This window comes from Heloderma suspectum, chromosome 5 (assembly GCF_057233095.1).
Source record: "Heloderma suspectum isolate Gila_16-S chromosome 5, 16-S_ref, whole genome shotgun sequence".
In the NCBI taxonomy this organism is placed as follows: domain Eukaryota; kingdom Metazoa; phylum Chordata; class Lepidosauria; order Squamata; family Helodermatidae; genus Heloderma; species Heloderma suspectum.
The window spans coordinates 125,844,220-125,860,053 of NC_139462.1; the positions used below are offsets into that span (position 1 = coordinate 125,844,220).

The following is a 15,834-nucleotide window of genomic DNA, read 5'->3' on the forward strand; positions in this document are numbered from 1 at the left end:
CCACAAGTTAAGTGCAGCCCGCTTTTTATTTTAAGCCTTTTCCTCCAGTTGCACCACTGAGGCCTAGTAAGCATATACACTTACAACTCAGGGTAAGGAATTACATCTCCCTCCCGCCCTCGCTTTGACCTGTGAACACCTTCATCTCCCCTGTTAGATCTGCCGGCCTTTCTGGTGGCAACATGTTGCGGTTTTCCTTCAGCGGATGCGATCCGTTCCTAGGGAAGTAGCTCTCCAGACCAAGCGGTGGGTGGCGCTCTTCAGGTGCCTCGAGGAGAGATGCTAAGCCCAGGTTTTGATATGCCTGAGGTCTTCCTGTGGTTGCCAGCTGGGGACGTCCAGGTCTCCCCGCAAGGGCAGGCTGAAGGGGGCGGTGTGCTTGCAGGTGAGGCGCCCCTCCAGCATTTTCCGTGGCGGTGACTTCTGTCTGCCCTCTCGCAAGCCAGGTTCGCCTGCCTTCGCTCTCCCCGCCTCTCCCGTTCCTGCGCCTTCCCAGAGCTCGCCAGTGGCAGCCTGCCGGGGCCCCGCTGCTGCTGCCGGGGCTCCCCTTTCTCCCCCAGCTCACAGGCAGGGCTCCATTTCAACGTTATAGTCGGAGCCTCTCTGCCTGGGCGTGTTCAGCAGGAGAAGGAGAACGACTCGATCCGGTGAGTCCTGGCGGGCTGTTACAAACACTGCGTTTCATTTTTGTTTGATTCACCCGGATCTGATTTGTCTGTGTGCATATGCAAAGAGGCTGATCTATATGCATCCAGGTATTTGTCCCTTCGCTGCTTTCTGCTGGCTTCTCTAATCCTTGGCCATACAAAAAGAGCGTGTGTGGAGTGAGAGCGACAGAGACAGCTCTTCCATGCTGAAAAGGCAGGAGGAGGCTCTTCGGAGCTCACGTGTGCCTTTTTCCTTTGCCTCCCCTCGCCCCAGCTCTTCACATCTCCATCTCTCTCACGCGCGCGCACATCACGCTAGGCTCTTATATCCATCACCGCAGAACCAGGATGGAGAAATTTCAGTATCCCTTCTGCCCATTCTAAACTCTTCGCTGGTTTTGATTTGGCGCTGCAGAAACCCTCTTCCGATCTCTGCCTCTCATTTTCTCCACTCTTCCCTTCTCTCCATCAGCAACACTTCAAAAAGGGAAGGGAAGAAGAGGAAGAGGAAAGAGGCGAGACCAATGAGAATCCCAGGCTTTCAGTGCAAAGCGAAAGAAAGAAAGGAAAGAGCACTGCGACCTGTCTTCCTTGCATACCCGACCGGCTGGTGCTGCCCCTAGTTCTGACTATGATGACATTATGAGCCGCCTGCTACAGAACTGGGTGTTGACAGCCTTCCTCTCTTTGCTGCTTTGTCATTCAGGTGAGGGAAGCCTTTCTTTGCTTTGGGCCCCCCAACTTTACTTCTCCTCCCTCCTCTCCTTGCATAACATCGGGGAGGAAGGCATCCTTTGGGGTGGGAAGCTGGGGCAGGGTAGAGCGGACAAAGGAGTGGGAGTCACAATACATGCATCTCTAGAGCTGACTGGAGCATCACTTGTCACTGCTACTCCCCCTCCAAATAATGCATGGCTACTCCACCTTGCCTCTTTGAATGGCACACCTGGCAGGGGGTACATTGCTTGCAGTGTGCTGCTTATGAAATCCCCTTAGTGTGAAGTCTATCCCCTCCCCGCACACACATTTGTACACCCCCGCCTCACCCTGCCAGTGCTGTGACTGCAGTCTTTTCTGCTGCATAGACACATTTTTCTGCAGTTCCTTCCAGCCCTAAGGTGAGGATGGTTGAGCAACAGCTGGGGTGGACGGCTGAAATGTCAGTTTTGCTTGGGAATGGTGGGGGTGGGATGACTAGCTGAGGGAATTGTGGCCCCCTGGCATTTGCAGTTCAAGCTTATATTTTTTAGGGAATCTGGGCTTGGACAAGGCAGTTCATGAATGAATTGTGGAGTGTTGGCTTAAAAATCTTGGAATCTAGCTACTGAAATGCTTGGGAATAAGCCAGGACTCAGCCCAGAAACAAGCGAGGCAATGATACATGCAGAGTGCATTCCCATCGCCAGTGAACAACCACAGCTACCCCACATACATCCAGGGTTGCGGGACAGGGCATGTAGTTCAGGATATGTGTATTCTAGGAAGGCTTGAGCTCCAGTACCACTCATTTTTAGAACTTAACTAAACCACTGGTCCAGAGAAGCCCTAACAGGGTATGTACCCAAAACAAATCTAAGTCAACCTAACAAAGGCTTGTTCCCTTGGCAATGTGGAGGAGTACTTAGGGGGATGCTGTGATTGTTGAAAGGGGGTCCATCTAAGTCCTCTACGCTGATAGGGGTCCCTTTATTCCTGTATAGGCCTTCCTGCCATGTGTTAAATTATTTTTGTATTCTCTGTAGCCTGATTTGAGCAAGGACTCATGAGAATGCATCCCCCAAACTTGTACTGGTGTATAACCCAGGAACACCAGGCACCCAGAAAAGAGTACACCTGAGCATATTCAGAGTATATTTCCTTCATCACTGGGTGACCAGTGTTGGGCACTGTTCCCTCTGCATGTTGGGGTTTGTATGTAAGAACTTCAAGATCAGAAAGGGGACTTCAGGCAGACTGAAAAGGTTCAGCAGCTCACCTTAGAAACAAAGCTATGCTCATGAACTCCTTCCTCTTTCTTATTATGACTTTCTTTCTTTCTTTCTTTCTTTCTTTCTTTCTTGGACCAGGTTTTGTTAAAGCAGATACAGAACCTGGTGATTTGCGGAGGTGGATCCCAAATGCCAGCTGGCGCAAAAGATGGGGTGTTTCAGAAATCATCTACCCCACCAGGCTAATGGGGCAGAGTTCTGGAGGCGAAATCCAGAAGCATCAGTTGGACACAAGGGTGAGAAAAGCTGGCGGCAGCAGAGGAGAAGGAGGTGAAAAAGGAGGAAGCCCTGTAAGAGAACCCCAGGAACTTGTTTCCCCTATTTCACATGCTGCTTCCCCACCCACCCCACCCCCACATTGTGCTGTGTGTCTCTCATCAGAGTGGGGATGGGTGGGGAGAGCAGACTCCAAGCTGTTCTGTAACACCAGATGGCATGCACACGTAATGACTTAGTGGCAAGAACTGCTTCTAACTTTTGAATAGGGTTCTGTTACTCAGTGACATAGCACAGCTGACTGGCCTGTTAGATAGTCTAGATCAGTCTGTTTCCTGCCTCCCAGCTGAGCAGAGCAGAGCAGAGCAGAGCAAGCTGCTCCAGCTGGTCCAGGGACTACAGAAGCAAGCAAGCTCCCAGAGAGCGAGCGGACAGGGGGAGCAAACAGGAGTTGGCCAGGGAAGCTGCAGTGGTAGAAGAGACAAAGGAGACAGAAGCTAAGAGGTAAGTGGGCTGGAGGAAGCCCAGGGGGCAGCCCTTTATCCTTCTGAGTCGCTGTGAGCTCAAGAGGTGCTTCTGAGAGCTCAACTGAATTGGGGGTGTGTGGCCTGAGTACTCCCAGCAGCTGAGTGGGCAGGACGCTTCAGTCTGTTTCCCGCCTCCCAGCTGAGCAGAGTAGAGCAGAGCAAGCTGGTCCAGCTGGTCCAGGGACTACAGAAGCAAGCAAGCTCCCAGAGAGCGAGCGACCACAGCGAGTGAACAGGGGGAGCAAACAGGAGTTGGGCAGGGGAGGTCAAGGGGGAGGCCCCTAACATTTTCTCAATTTTTTCATTTCATTTTATTTTTTAACTAACTTTTTTCCATTTATTTGTCTTGTAACACACATTTTCACACCAGTGGGACTCTGCTTTTAACCTCTACTGAGTAGAGGAGCAGGCACAGGCTAGTCTAGAACAATCACAAAGCTCGACACAAAAAGGGAAAAGAGGCTATGGAAGGACAAGACTCTCCAGTGGTGGTGACCTGCAAGGTGTGTGCAATGTTTGTTTTCTTGCCTGAAAACAACATGGCCAACACCTGCAACAAGTGCAAGTTGATCACGCTGCTGGAAGAAAAAGTAAGTGGACTGGAGCGGCGACTGTCGACCCTCCGGGGAATAAGAGAACACGAAGAGTTCTTGCACAGAATGGGGGAACTACAGCAGCAAAGGGAAGACCAGGAGCTTGAAGAGCAACAGCAAGATGAGGCAGTGGGAAATGCTGAGGTGAAGAAAAATGGAGTAGAGGATACTCCTTGGGAAAAGGTGACAGTTAGGAGAAGAAGAACTAGATGCACTCTGCACCAGTGGAAGCAGTGGAGCTGTGGAACCAATTCCAGGTACTTGCGGATGAGACTGGAGGACAGCCTGCAGAGGAAGAATCACAGGGGAACCTGCATGAGAGTGAGCAAGAGGCTGAAGGTCAGTCAAGCAGAGGTGATGAAACCCAGACCTACAACTAGAAGAAGAGAAGAGTGGTAGTAGTGGGAGTCTCCTTGCTGCGTGGGATCGAGACCCAAGTATGTTGCGAAGACCCATGGACTTGCCAGGTATGTTGTCTCCCAGGAGGATGGATTAGAGACGTGACTGAAAGGTTGCCTGCACTCATAAAGCCCACTGACAGGTATCCCTTCTAATCCATGTGGGAACAAATGATAGCGCCAAGCAGAGCTACGAAGAAATCATGTCAGACTTGGAAGCTTTAGGAAGGAAGAACTTTGGGGCCTAGATAGTTTTCTCATCCATCCTTCCAGTAGTTAGAAGAGGGATAGAAAGGGAACGAAAAATACTCCGGGTGAATGACTGGCTATGAAGGTGGTGCCGACAAGAGAGATTTGGATTCTGGGATCACGGGCTATACTTCCTGGAAGATGGGCTGTTGCCAAGGGACGGGTTGCACCTCACAAACGATGGGAAGAATGTGTTTGGCCACAGCATGAAGAACTTCATCAGGAGGGCTTTAAACTGAATCCTATGGGAAAGGGAGATGTAATGTTGGGGGTAACAATGGATGTAGGCGCATGCACTGCAATGGAGAGAACAGCTCTAATAGCACCCAATAATAGTCTTCAGACACATGTAGGAAGAAAGCCAGACTATGAAGCACATGGTCTTGGATATCTATATACTAATGCCCAGGGTATGGGAAACAAACAGAACAAACTTGATCTGTTAGTACAGGAGGGAAATTATGACTTGATAGGTATAACTGAGATTTGGTGGGATGACTCTCATGACTGGAATCCAGCAACTGAAGGATATAACTTGTTCAAAAAGAACAGGAGGAACAGAAAGGGAGGTGGGGTTGCACTGTATGTGAAAAATACATATCTCTGCACAGAAATACAGGAGGAGCTTGGTAGCCCCATCAAGAGATTCTGGATCAAAATAAATGGAGCAAAGAATAAAAGGAACCTGGTGGTCGGAGTCTACTACCGGCCACCCAACCAAGGAGAAGACGAGGATGAAACTTTTGAAAAGCAAATAGCCAATGTTTCAAGGAAGCATGATGTAGTAGTAATGGGGGACTTCAATTTCCCCGATATTTGTTGGGAGATAAATTCTGAAAAACATGATCCCTCCAAGAAATTCCTGACTTGTGTGGCAGATAACTTCCTCCTACAGAAAGTAGAGGAAGGAACTAGAGGATCGGCTAACCTTGACTTGATCCTAACCAACAGAGATGACTTAGTGGATAAAGTAGCAGTTACAGGAACTCTGGGGGAAAGCGACCATGTTGTACTTGAGTTCTTGGTTCTAAGGGAAGCAAAAGCCGAGTGTAGTCAAATGCCTACCCTGGATTTTAGGATAGCCAATTTTAATAAACTGTTGCAGACAGGATACGTTTGCACAATTTGCAAATATGAACAAAATTCATGTACATCGCTAGTCAGGATGCCCACTTAGCATGAAGTGAGACACATAGTTGGGCAGAGAGTAAGCAGCTCTTTAGGATCCAGCTACTGAGGGTTCCCAGGAAAGGAAGGTTCAGAAGTATGGAGATCTTAATTTTTGTGAACCGCCCAGAGAGCTTTGGCTATTGGGTGGTATAGAAATGAAATAAAGAAATGAAAAAGAAATGAAATAAATAAATAAGATCATATAGAGAAAACAGAATAGTATTCGAGGAAACCAGTTAATTGTGCAGCCTTGCCAACTGCCTCACTTTGAATGGGGAACATCAACATTTGAGACTCGTCTCCCACTTTCCTCTACAGTATCTGGTCTCCTGAGTTTTAATTTGGCCAGTTTCACCTTTGCCAAGATTTCCTGAAACAATATTATTGGTAATTTGGTAAACGGAGTACTACATCAAAGAATAATACTTCTCAAGTTCACAACCCTTCTGCAAGAAATAAGCTATGAAAGACTGAAGCTGTTATTCAATCTTCCCCAACCAGGTGCCCTCCAGATGTGCTGGACTACAGCCTACATCATCCCTAGCCAACATGACATCTGGGGAATGATAGAAGTTGCAGTCCAACACATCTGGAGGCACCAGGCTGGGGTAAACTGTATAGTAAGCAGACCTCCTTGCAAGACTCTTCCTGCCGCCACTCTCATCATATTCCTTTTTAAAATGAGCTAAGATTAAATTAGCTAAAGTTGAGTTGCCAGCTTGATTCTAAGGTTTTGCGAACAGGTCTTGCAAGGCCTGTCATTCACTTGGGAGCATAATACGTAAACCAGACTGAGATCAGAATTCATAAACAGAGTAGAATAATACAAAGTTCAGGTCTGCCATTCAGCCTTAAAGCATAGCTACATGGAACACTGCATTGTTCTGCATTCTGACTTGGCATACATGTAGAAATATGATCTGAATTCATGCTAAATGTCAAAATACATATCCTGGTTTCTGTGTCACAGAACAAGGAATGGGTCAGGAGTCAGAGAACATGGGTGGTGGTGGGCAGCACATCTGGAGCAGTAGCCTTCACCTTCTGCAGGCTCATGTTCTACCTTCAGCCCTCTGAAATGGGAACCACTTTTTAAAAAAAATCAGTATTACTTTTACCAACATTCTATCTAGATTTGTCCTCTTCCTCCCCAACCTTGTTGCTTTTTCAGCTGACGGTGTCCTTTTTCTCTCTCTCCTTTTCTTTTTCAGAGATGGTTGTGGCCCTGCTGGTGTTGGATTGGGGTGGGAGGAGCTTCAGTAAGATTGTGACCCACAAATAGGTTGCAGTCCACCAATTGAAGATCAGTGGTGCAAAGGGAGTGAGACTAGAGGCCACAGGGAAAGACTAGAGTCCATTCTCAATGAAGCACAGCTGCTCCTCAATGACAGAAAACCTAATTCAGACCCCCTCTCAGTCTTGTAAGCGTTCAGTGGCAGAATTTGGTATGGGAAGTTGCAGAAATGTGTGTATACTACAGAATTTACAGACATTCTGTTGACTTCTGCAATGTCCCATAGCAGTGAGTTCTAATGTTCAACTATTTGTGGTGGTGGTGGGCATATAGCTTTCTTATGTAACCCTGCCATGACACATCTTGAATGCTCCTGTGGCACATGATAGGAATGGACTGATGTTGGGGCGGGGAAAGTGTGGATGTGTCACTTGAATATGTTTTAATATTTTGGAGGGCATTGTACTAGAATCAGCCTTCCTCAACCTGGTGCTCTCCAAATGTGCTGGACCACAGCTCCCATTATCCCCATATTTCCACACTGTCACATTCTGCTGGGTGTATAGCTGTTTCCTGCTAGCATTCTTTCCAGCATCCATGATCTTACCTGTCTCTGTTGCTCCTGGTCCTTGGCATCTCTGTTCTAACTTGGACATGGAGGGCGGGTTCATCAGTGGCCATTAGCTATGGCAGCAAAGTGGTCCCTTGTGAACCATTTTGAAGTTACTGGAGAAAGGGGATTAAACATCTGTAAACAAATACACCTCCAGGCTCAGAGGTGGCGATACTCCTCTCAAGAGCAGCCACAGGGAAGTAAGCAGCGATGGCAAGGCTGCTGCCTTCACGGGCTGCTTGTGGGCTCCCCTGATGCATCTGGCTGGCCACTGCTGGAAAAGGTGCTGGACTAAATGGACCCTTCGGGGGCCGCAAAAATACAAGACCATGCCAATTGTCACGCAACACACAATTAACTCAGAATTCGCTGCTACAGGATGTGGTAATGGCCACTAGCTTAGACAGCAGTTTGAAAGAGGGTGCTCTGGAGGGAGTGCAGCATCAGGACGATTGGGGTGATGTGTAGGGAGCCCCTCTGTATACTCTATGGAACACCAGAGCTCCCACTGTTTCCTGTGTGGCTGCTTTTAGCGATCTAGTGTGTTTTTGTTGCAGCTCAGAAGGGCATCTGAATATTATGGACATTTGGAAGGAGGAGACATTGGTATGGTGCGTGCGAGGTGCTCTTGGGGGGTGTGGGGGGCTTCCTTGGTGTGTCACCCTGGCCGTGGGCATTGACCTTTTAGGTTAGAGGTGCCAAGATACATCAGACTCAAAGGTTTACTTACAAGGAGTACTTTACTGGGTAACTTACAGCACACAGGCATACCCAATGGTTGGATCAGACAGCTTCTCTGAACCCTGAGCCACTGGGTACAATGGGTTTTATACCATACATGTCAGCAATGAGGCAGCACGACAGCAGCAAGCACCCCTAGCATCCATTCCCAGCACAGGCTAGAAGTGTTGGTTCTCAAGCACAGCCACCTGTAAACAGACTTCGCGTCCCAGGCAGAGTGCTTGATAAGGCTTTCGACTCATTAGTAAGGAATGCACTGAGAAGGCTGTTATCGGCCTTTTGACTCATCTGCACCTGCTCAGAGGCTTACTAGCATGGGAATTGCACCAGTAATGGACTTAAGCAAGCATTATGGATCTCTAGGCCCCTCTAGCACTACCAATGACTTGGCTACGCTCCTGGGGCCAGTTTTAGGCTCTTGATCTCTTCTGTGGGGCTGTTTGTCTCAGTCTGCTTCATTCCTATGGCTATCTGGGAAGATATCTGGATATTATGGCCATTTTGAAGGAGGGGCCACTGATATGGGGCCTGCATCACATCAGGGCTCTTGGGATGTTTCAGAGTACTGCCTCTGTCACCCATGAGCGGTTTGGGGGCTCCTGCTCTTTTCTGTGGGGCTGCTTGTGTCCAATGCATTCCTCTGGCCATTCAGTAGCACAGCTGAATATCATGGTTGTTCAGAAGGGGGGCACTGCTAGTGGCACCAAGACCCTTTGGGTTATTTGGGGGTGCTCCCCCAACACCCTCAGCTGGAACACTGGGGATCCCGCTGCTTCTTGTGGGGCTGTTGCTGTCATTCTCATGTATCCAATGGCTATTTGAAGGAACAGGCCATTTGTAAAGGGGGGAGGAGCATCTGTGTGCTTGGAAATAAACCCTGACACTTTGAGGACCCCACCCACGCTGTGCCCACTCCATTTGGAGATGGTGCCTATAGATCGTTATGTATGACTTCAGTCACCTTTTGTTTATTGTACTCTAATTTATTTGTGTATTTGGAGATGAACCCTAAAAACTGCTGTGTTGGGGATTATAGAAGTTGTTCCCTAAAACCACTCTGCAAGGAACTATTTTGATTGGGAGTTATTTTCTATGAAAAACAAATGTGTATCTCACGTGGGTATTTTGATTTGAAGATGGTCCCTAAAATCTTGCAGTGTTTTCCTATGGTCATTGGGAATGAACCAATGCATTTCAATGGCAATTCAGTGTTCCTCTTTTACGTCGGTCCCCCCACACACTTGATTTTGGGACCTACTGCTGGCGGAAACATCACTGGTGGTAAATATATGCCTAGAGATCTTTCAGTGGGTGTAACTGGGGCCTGTCTGAAGGGATTAGTATTGCTTTGCCCAGTGGCTTTTAAAAAACAGCTTAGCCAAATTCATCAAGGACAGATCTGTCAAGGGTTTTTAGCCAATTGGCTAAGTGGAACTTCTATGTTCGGAGGCAATATATATGCAATGGCTGCATACTGGGAGGAAATGACACAAGATGGCCATCGCTATCATGCCTCACTGAGAACTTCCCTACTGAGATCTTGCTGACCACTGTTTTGAAACATGGGTTTGATTAGATGGACCTTCTGGTCTGATTTGTCAAAGTGATTCTTAAATTCTGTTGGTTTGAAGCCAGGTGACTTTGCACCTCCCATAGCTCATAATCCCCCCCCCCATTTTTAGCGGGTAGATGTTAAGCAAGCAGAGCATTGCTCTGCACCAAATATTCCCATGAAGTACAACAGAGAAATACAACCTCTTCTTTCTAAGAATGGAGATATGTTAATAGATTTATTTTTAGTGTACTAGCTAGATTATATCAGTATTCCATCTAGAACTGGAAGTTAAGGGGATAGGGAGAAATTATCACTCAAATTCTCATACTTCAGTTGTGCATGCATGGTCATTCTGCATCTCAAAAGCCCTATGTCACATTTTGGTTGTTCCCCAGATTTAAAGTGTTTGCTAAACACTGTTTCCTAAACACTGTTTCCAATCTACCTTTCTTATATATCCTTCATTGTAAGTTTTTCAGAAACCTTTTCTGAAACTTGCATGGCAGCCTTTCCCAACCCAGTACCCTCGAGATATGTTGGACTACAACTTCCATCATCTCCAGCCAATGATGGTAGTTGTATTCCTACACTTCTGGAGGGGGCCAGGTTAGGAAAAGTAGTTGTATGTGGTTGCTAAGTTTTTCTCTCAACTACAGAATGAGTTCTGGAGTATTTTTGCTCTCTGAAATGTTGTTTGCCTTGGCTTTCTTTGAGCAGGGAGAAGTTGCAGGGAAATTTGAAGGAAAGAATATCTGGGACTTACAGCCAGCTAAAACAGATCTGAAGTGTTTCTTGCTTTGCTGAATTTGAATTTCTTCTTATAACAAGTTGGACCCACCCAGAGTAGCTGTATTAGAATTGACAGCTGGTAACTTGGAGCTCAACTCAGCTCTCTGGGAGGAAAGAGGGATACAGAGGGTGGAATAGCTGTAGAACTTTTGGGCAGACTTGGAGTCTTGGCTCACTTCCCTGTGCAAAGTGAACATCTTGTAAATCCTAGTTGCTGTCCAGAGAGCAAGTCTTTCGGGGGCGAGTATGTATGTATGTATTTTATTAATCGCCCATCTGGCCGGTCACCCAGCCACTCTGGGCGATGTACAACAATAAAAACAGTTTATACAATAAAATTCAACATTATTGAATTTTGAGTTGTTTTCCCCCAGACAGGACATGTTTTCCACACTTCTGATAGCTGAAGCCTGCTTGACAAATAAAACAAAATAAAATTGGACTTGCACTTCACTGTTGCACTCAAAAAGGTTAAACACTATAGGTTGGATCCAGACTAAGTGAGTTAAGCTTGGATCCCACTGAATTCAATGGGACAAGCTAGTTATGACGTGTGCCATTAATTTAATGGGAAATAATTAAGTGCATCTAACTTGGTCTGGATTCAACCCTTTAAGAGTAAAGATGCCCTGCCCTTAGAGGAGTCCCACCCTCTTTGTTTCTGTATGATTTCCTGTTCTGGGAATTATCCTGATTGGAATACAGCAATCCCAAAGCAATGACTCATACACAGAGGCAACAGGCAACTTCCTCCAAAGGCAAGTAATTCTCCCATGTGTCCCTGTATCAGGTGTGATCAGATCATTCAGTCCCTTCTTATGCAGTGAGATGGCAGAACTACACTCCAGAAGAGGCTGATTAAAGGAGGAAAGTCCAGTGCAGTACATCACATGGAGATGCAGCAGGCAGCCTCCAGTGGGGAAGATGTTTTGGAGTCACTGGAGCTTCTAATAATTTTCTTTTGAAATCATTTTTAAAAAGACAAACAATGTATTGAATTTAAATCTAGTTGTTGACAGAGGGTAGTACATTCTTCCCCTGCCCAACTTTATAGACAAAAATATAGGTGGAATCCATTGGCTGCTTGATGTTTTCTTTATGGCTCCTCACAATCACAAATTACATTTAGGCTGCACTCGGTTCTCCTAGGCAGGCTGGAGAACCGAGGGCTGCTGGGGGGCTGCACCTCCTGCCTCCCAGGAAGAGCAACATGACAAGGGGGGAACCGACCTGACCCAATACATCCGTCAGGAGTTATTTGCGTTCTTTCTCCTCCTCCCTCCCAATCCCTTTTCCTTTTGTGTCATGTCTTTTAGCCTGAGGGCAGGGACTGTCTTAGTATTAGCCTTTGTAAGCCACTCTTACAAAGTGGGAAGAGCGGCAAGATGGCTGCCTGCTGAGACACTGGAAGCAGCCCAAGAAAGAAGGAACGCAAAAGCCAACAGTGATAGGGGGAGATATGTCCAATTAAATGCAAAATTCCAGAGGTTAGCCAGAAAAGATAAGGAATTATTTTTAAACAAGCAATGCACAGAAGCAGAAGAAGATAATAGAATAGGAAGGACAGGAGACCTCTTCCAGAAAATTAGAAACATCAGAGGTAAATTCCAGGCAAAAATGGGTATGATCAAAAACAAAGATGGCAAGGACCTAACAGAAGCAGAAGAGATCAAGAAAAGGTGGCAAGAATATACGGAAGATCTGTATAGGAAGGATAATAATATCGGGGATAGATCTGATGGTGTGGTCAGTGAGCTAGAGCCAGACATCCTGAAGAGTGAGGTTGAATGGGCCTTAAGAAGCATTGCTAATAACAAGGCAGCAGGAGACGACGGTATCCCAGCTGAACTGTTTAAAATCTTGCAAGATGATGCTGTCAAGGTGATGCATGCCATATGCCAGCAAACTTGGAAAACACAAGAATGGCCAACAGATTGGAAAAAATCAACTTATATCCCCACACCAAAAAGGGGAAGCACTAAAGAATGTTCAAACTATCAAACAGTGGCACTTATTTCACATGTCAGTAAGGTAATGCTCAAGCTCTTGCAAGGTAGACTCCAGTAATCCATGGAACGACAATTGCCAGATGTACAAACTGGCTTTAGAAAAGGCAGAGGAACTAGAGACCAAATTGCCAATATCCGCTGGATTATGGAGAAAGCCAGGGAGTTTCAGAAAAACATCTATTTCTGTTTTATTGACTATTCTAAAGCCTTGGACTGTGTGGATCATAACAAACTGTGGCAAGTTCTTGGTGGTATGGGGATACCAAGTCGTCTTGTCTGCCTCCTGAGGAATCTGTATAACGACCAAGTAGCAACGGTAAGAACAGACCACGGAACAACGGACTGGTTTAAGATTGGGAAAGGAGTACGGCAGGGCTGTATACTCTCACCCTACCTATTCAACCTGTACGCAGAACACATCATGCAACGTGCTGGGCTTGATGAAGCCAAGGCTGGAGTTAAAATCGCTGGAAGAAACATTAACAATCTCAGATATGCAGATGATACCAGTTTGATGGCTGAAAGCGAGGAGGAGCTGAGGAACCTCATGACGAAGGTGAAAGAAGGAAGTGCAAAAGCTGGGTTGCAGTTAAACCTCAAAAAAGCCAAGATTATGGCAACCAGCTTGATTGATAACTGGCAAATAGAGGGAGAAAACATGGAGGCAGTGACAGACTTTGTCTTTCTAGGGGCAAAGATTACTGTAGATGCTGACTGTAGCCAGGAAATCAGAAGACGTTTACTTCTTGGGAGGAGAGCAATGACAAATCTTGATAAAATAGTGAAGAGCAGAGACATCACACTGACAACAAAGGTCCGCATAGTTAAAGCAGTGGTATTCCCCGTAGTAACCTATGGCTGCGAGAGCTGGACCATAAGGAAGGCTGAGCGAAGGAAGATAGATGCTTTTGAACTGTGGTGCTGGAGGAAATTCTGAGAGTGCCTTGGACTGCAAGAAGGTCAAACCAGTCCATACTCCAGGAAATAAAAGTCAAAACTAAGTACTTTGGCCACATCATGAGAAGACAGGATACCCTGGAGAAGATGCTGATGCTAGGGAAAGTGGAAGGCAAAAGGAAGAGGGGCCGACCAAGGGCAAGATGGATGGATGATATTCTGGAGGTGACGGACTCGACCTTGGGGGAGCTGGGGGTGGCGACGGCCGGCAGGAAGCTCTGGCGTGGGCTGCTCCATGAAGTCACGAAGAGTCGGAAGCGACTGACCGAATAAACAACAACAGAGCCACTCTGGGAGCCTTTTCAGCTGAAGAGTGAAAATACCCCCAATACATAAATGTTTAAACAGAAAAGAGTCCTACAGCTCCCAGCATTCCTCACTCACATGGCTGGCTGGGGAATGCTGGGAGTTGTAGGAGTTTGTTTTCCCCCTAAGCATGCTTAGGATTGCACCCTTAGTCTCTTTTCCATAATCACTGGAGCTTTTAATAATTTGATCAATATTTTATTGTACACTAGCAGTTCCTCCATGATACACACAGTTGATGTGGAAGATCCATGGTTGGATCTCCCAATGTTTCTATTTTATTTTTTTCTTAACAAGAACTTAAAATTCAGGGGCCCTGAATTTCTGGATTAAAAAACACTGCTGGGGCATCTTCCTGATGAAGGGGCAATGCCCCTCCTGTGGCATTGTTCAAAAGATATGACATTGAAACTTTATTTAAACAAATGCATAACATGATTTAAATTTATTTTTCTTTATTTAAACAAATTAAATATTCTTTATTTAAACAAATGCATAAAATGCATAAGCATCTTTGGGTACAAAAATTGACACAGGAATTTGGGCAAAGGAGACAGCCTCTGCCTATGGGGAAAAGTTAGCAAGGCACTGTTAAAAGCCTCCCTCACTGTTCCCACTCTGAAAGTTCCATCTATAAATGTTTCCAATCCACACTCTGCACCCCTTCAGAACCTCATTAATGATTCCATTAAACTCCTCTGCTATGGGCGGATGCAAGTGTTAAGCTAGGTTAAATGGGAGGAATGCAGAAGATCTCATTCATAATGAATAAAACAATCACTCAGCCACGATGAGAGCCAAGGTAGAACCATAGAATAGTAGGGCTGGAAGGGGCCTACAAGACCATCGAGTCCAACCTCCTGCTCAGTGCAGGAATCCAAGTCGAAGCATCCCTGACAGATGGCTGTCCAGCCTTGTCTTGAATGCCTCCAGTGTGGGAGAGCCCACCACCTCCCTAGGTCATTGGTTTTGACTGGATGGGGAATGCTGAGAGTTGTAGAACTTTTTCTATCTAAATGTGCACAGGATCGCACCCTAAGGAGCAATTCGTCAGTAATGCTGCACTGAACAGGAATAAAAGAAGCAGAAGCTGCAAGGAGGGAGCTACTAATTAACATTGTAGAGAACCTTTGCTGAATAGAGTTTACTTCTGAATGACCATTATAGAGTGAACTTGGCCATGCGGAAAGGACATTTCTGGATAATATAGCACTATATTAAATGGCATGTTGAATTACCATTTTAATTTTGTGTCCAGCTGTTTGAGGAAAACAATGCTTTGGCCATGATAAAGAGCTCTGGTGTGGAAAAAACAGAGGCAGCTGGTGTGGCAGAAGTAGACAGAGCCAAGGGGTCTGCTCCAAAGCAGGAACCCATTGCTTAGAAAGGGCAGACTAAGGCATGCAAGTGCACTTAAAGGTCATGAGTGCAAAGCAAAGGTTTAGAGGGAAAGTCACTGATGCATGCAACACTACAAAACTACTCCTTTGGACCCACATTTTACTGTTCTAGCAGCAACCTCAATTTCACAGAAAAGGCAGTCAAGAAAATAAAATGGAGTGGGGAAGCTGAGAAAAAATTATTCATGCATTCTTACACTCAGGCTGCTGTCCACTTACCTGGGAGTAAACCTCATTGAAATCAGTGGGACTTACTTCTGAGTAGACATGTATAAGATTGTATTGTCTCTCTCGTGCACGCAGGCAGGCATTCTCTCTCTCATACACACAAACAGGCATTTGTTTTCACAGACAGGCATCCTCTCTCGCTCGCTCACCCTCACACACCCATACCAATGCACACAGCAAGTAGTACCTACCCACCAAACCCACCACAGACTGC

The 15,834-nt window shown here is 46.3% G+C and overlaps 1 protein-coding gene across 6 annotated transcripts in view; it reads left to right on the forward strand.

Moving 5' to 3' along the window:
- The first annotated feature begins 262 nt into the window (after positions 1–262).
- ADAM11 (ADAM metallopeptidase domain 11) overlaps positions 263–15,834 on the forward strand; it is a 147,745-nt gene continuing 132,173 nt past the window's right edge. For 2 of the 6 annotated variants that reach the window (XM_084857195.1, XM_084857196.1), the window contains exons 1-2: positions 905–1,353; positions 2,714–2,925. In XM_084857195.1, the coding sequence (XP_084713321.1) occupies positions 1,290–1,353; positions 2,714–2,925 (276 nt within the window). In that variant the 5' untranslated portion in view covers positions 905–1,289. Of the gene's footprint in view, positions 648–904; positions 1,354–2,713; positions 2,926–15,834 lie in introns of those variants that run through there. The other 4 variants (XM_084857194.1, XM_084857198.1, XM_084857197.1 and 1 more) reach the window with 4 other exon arrangements.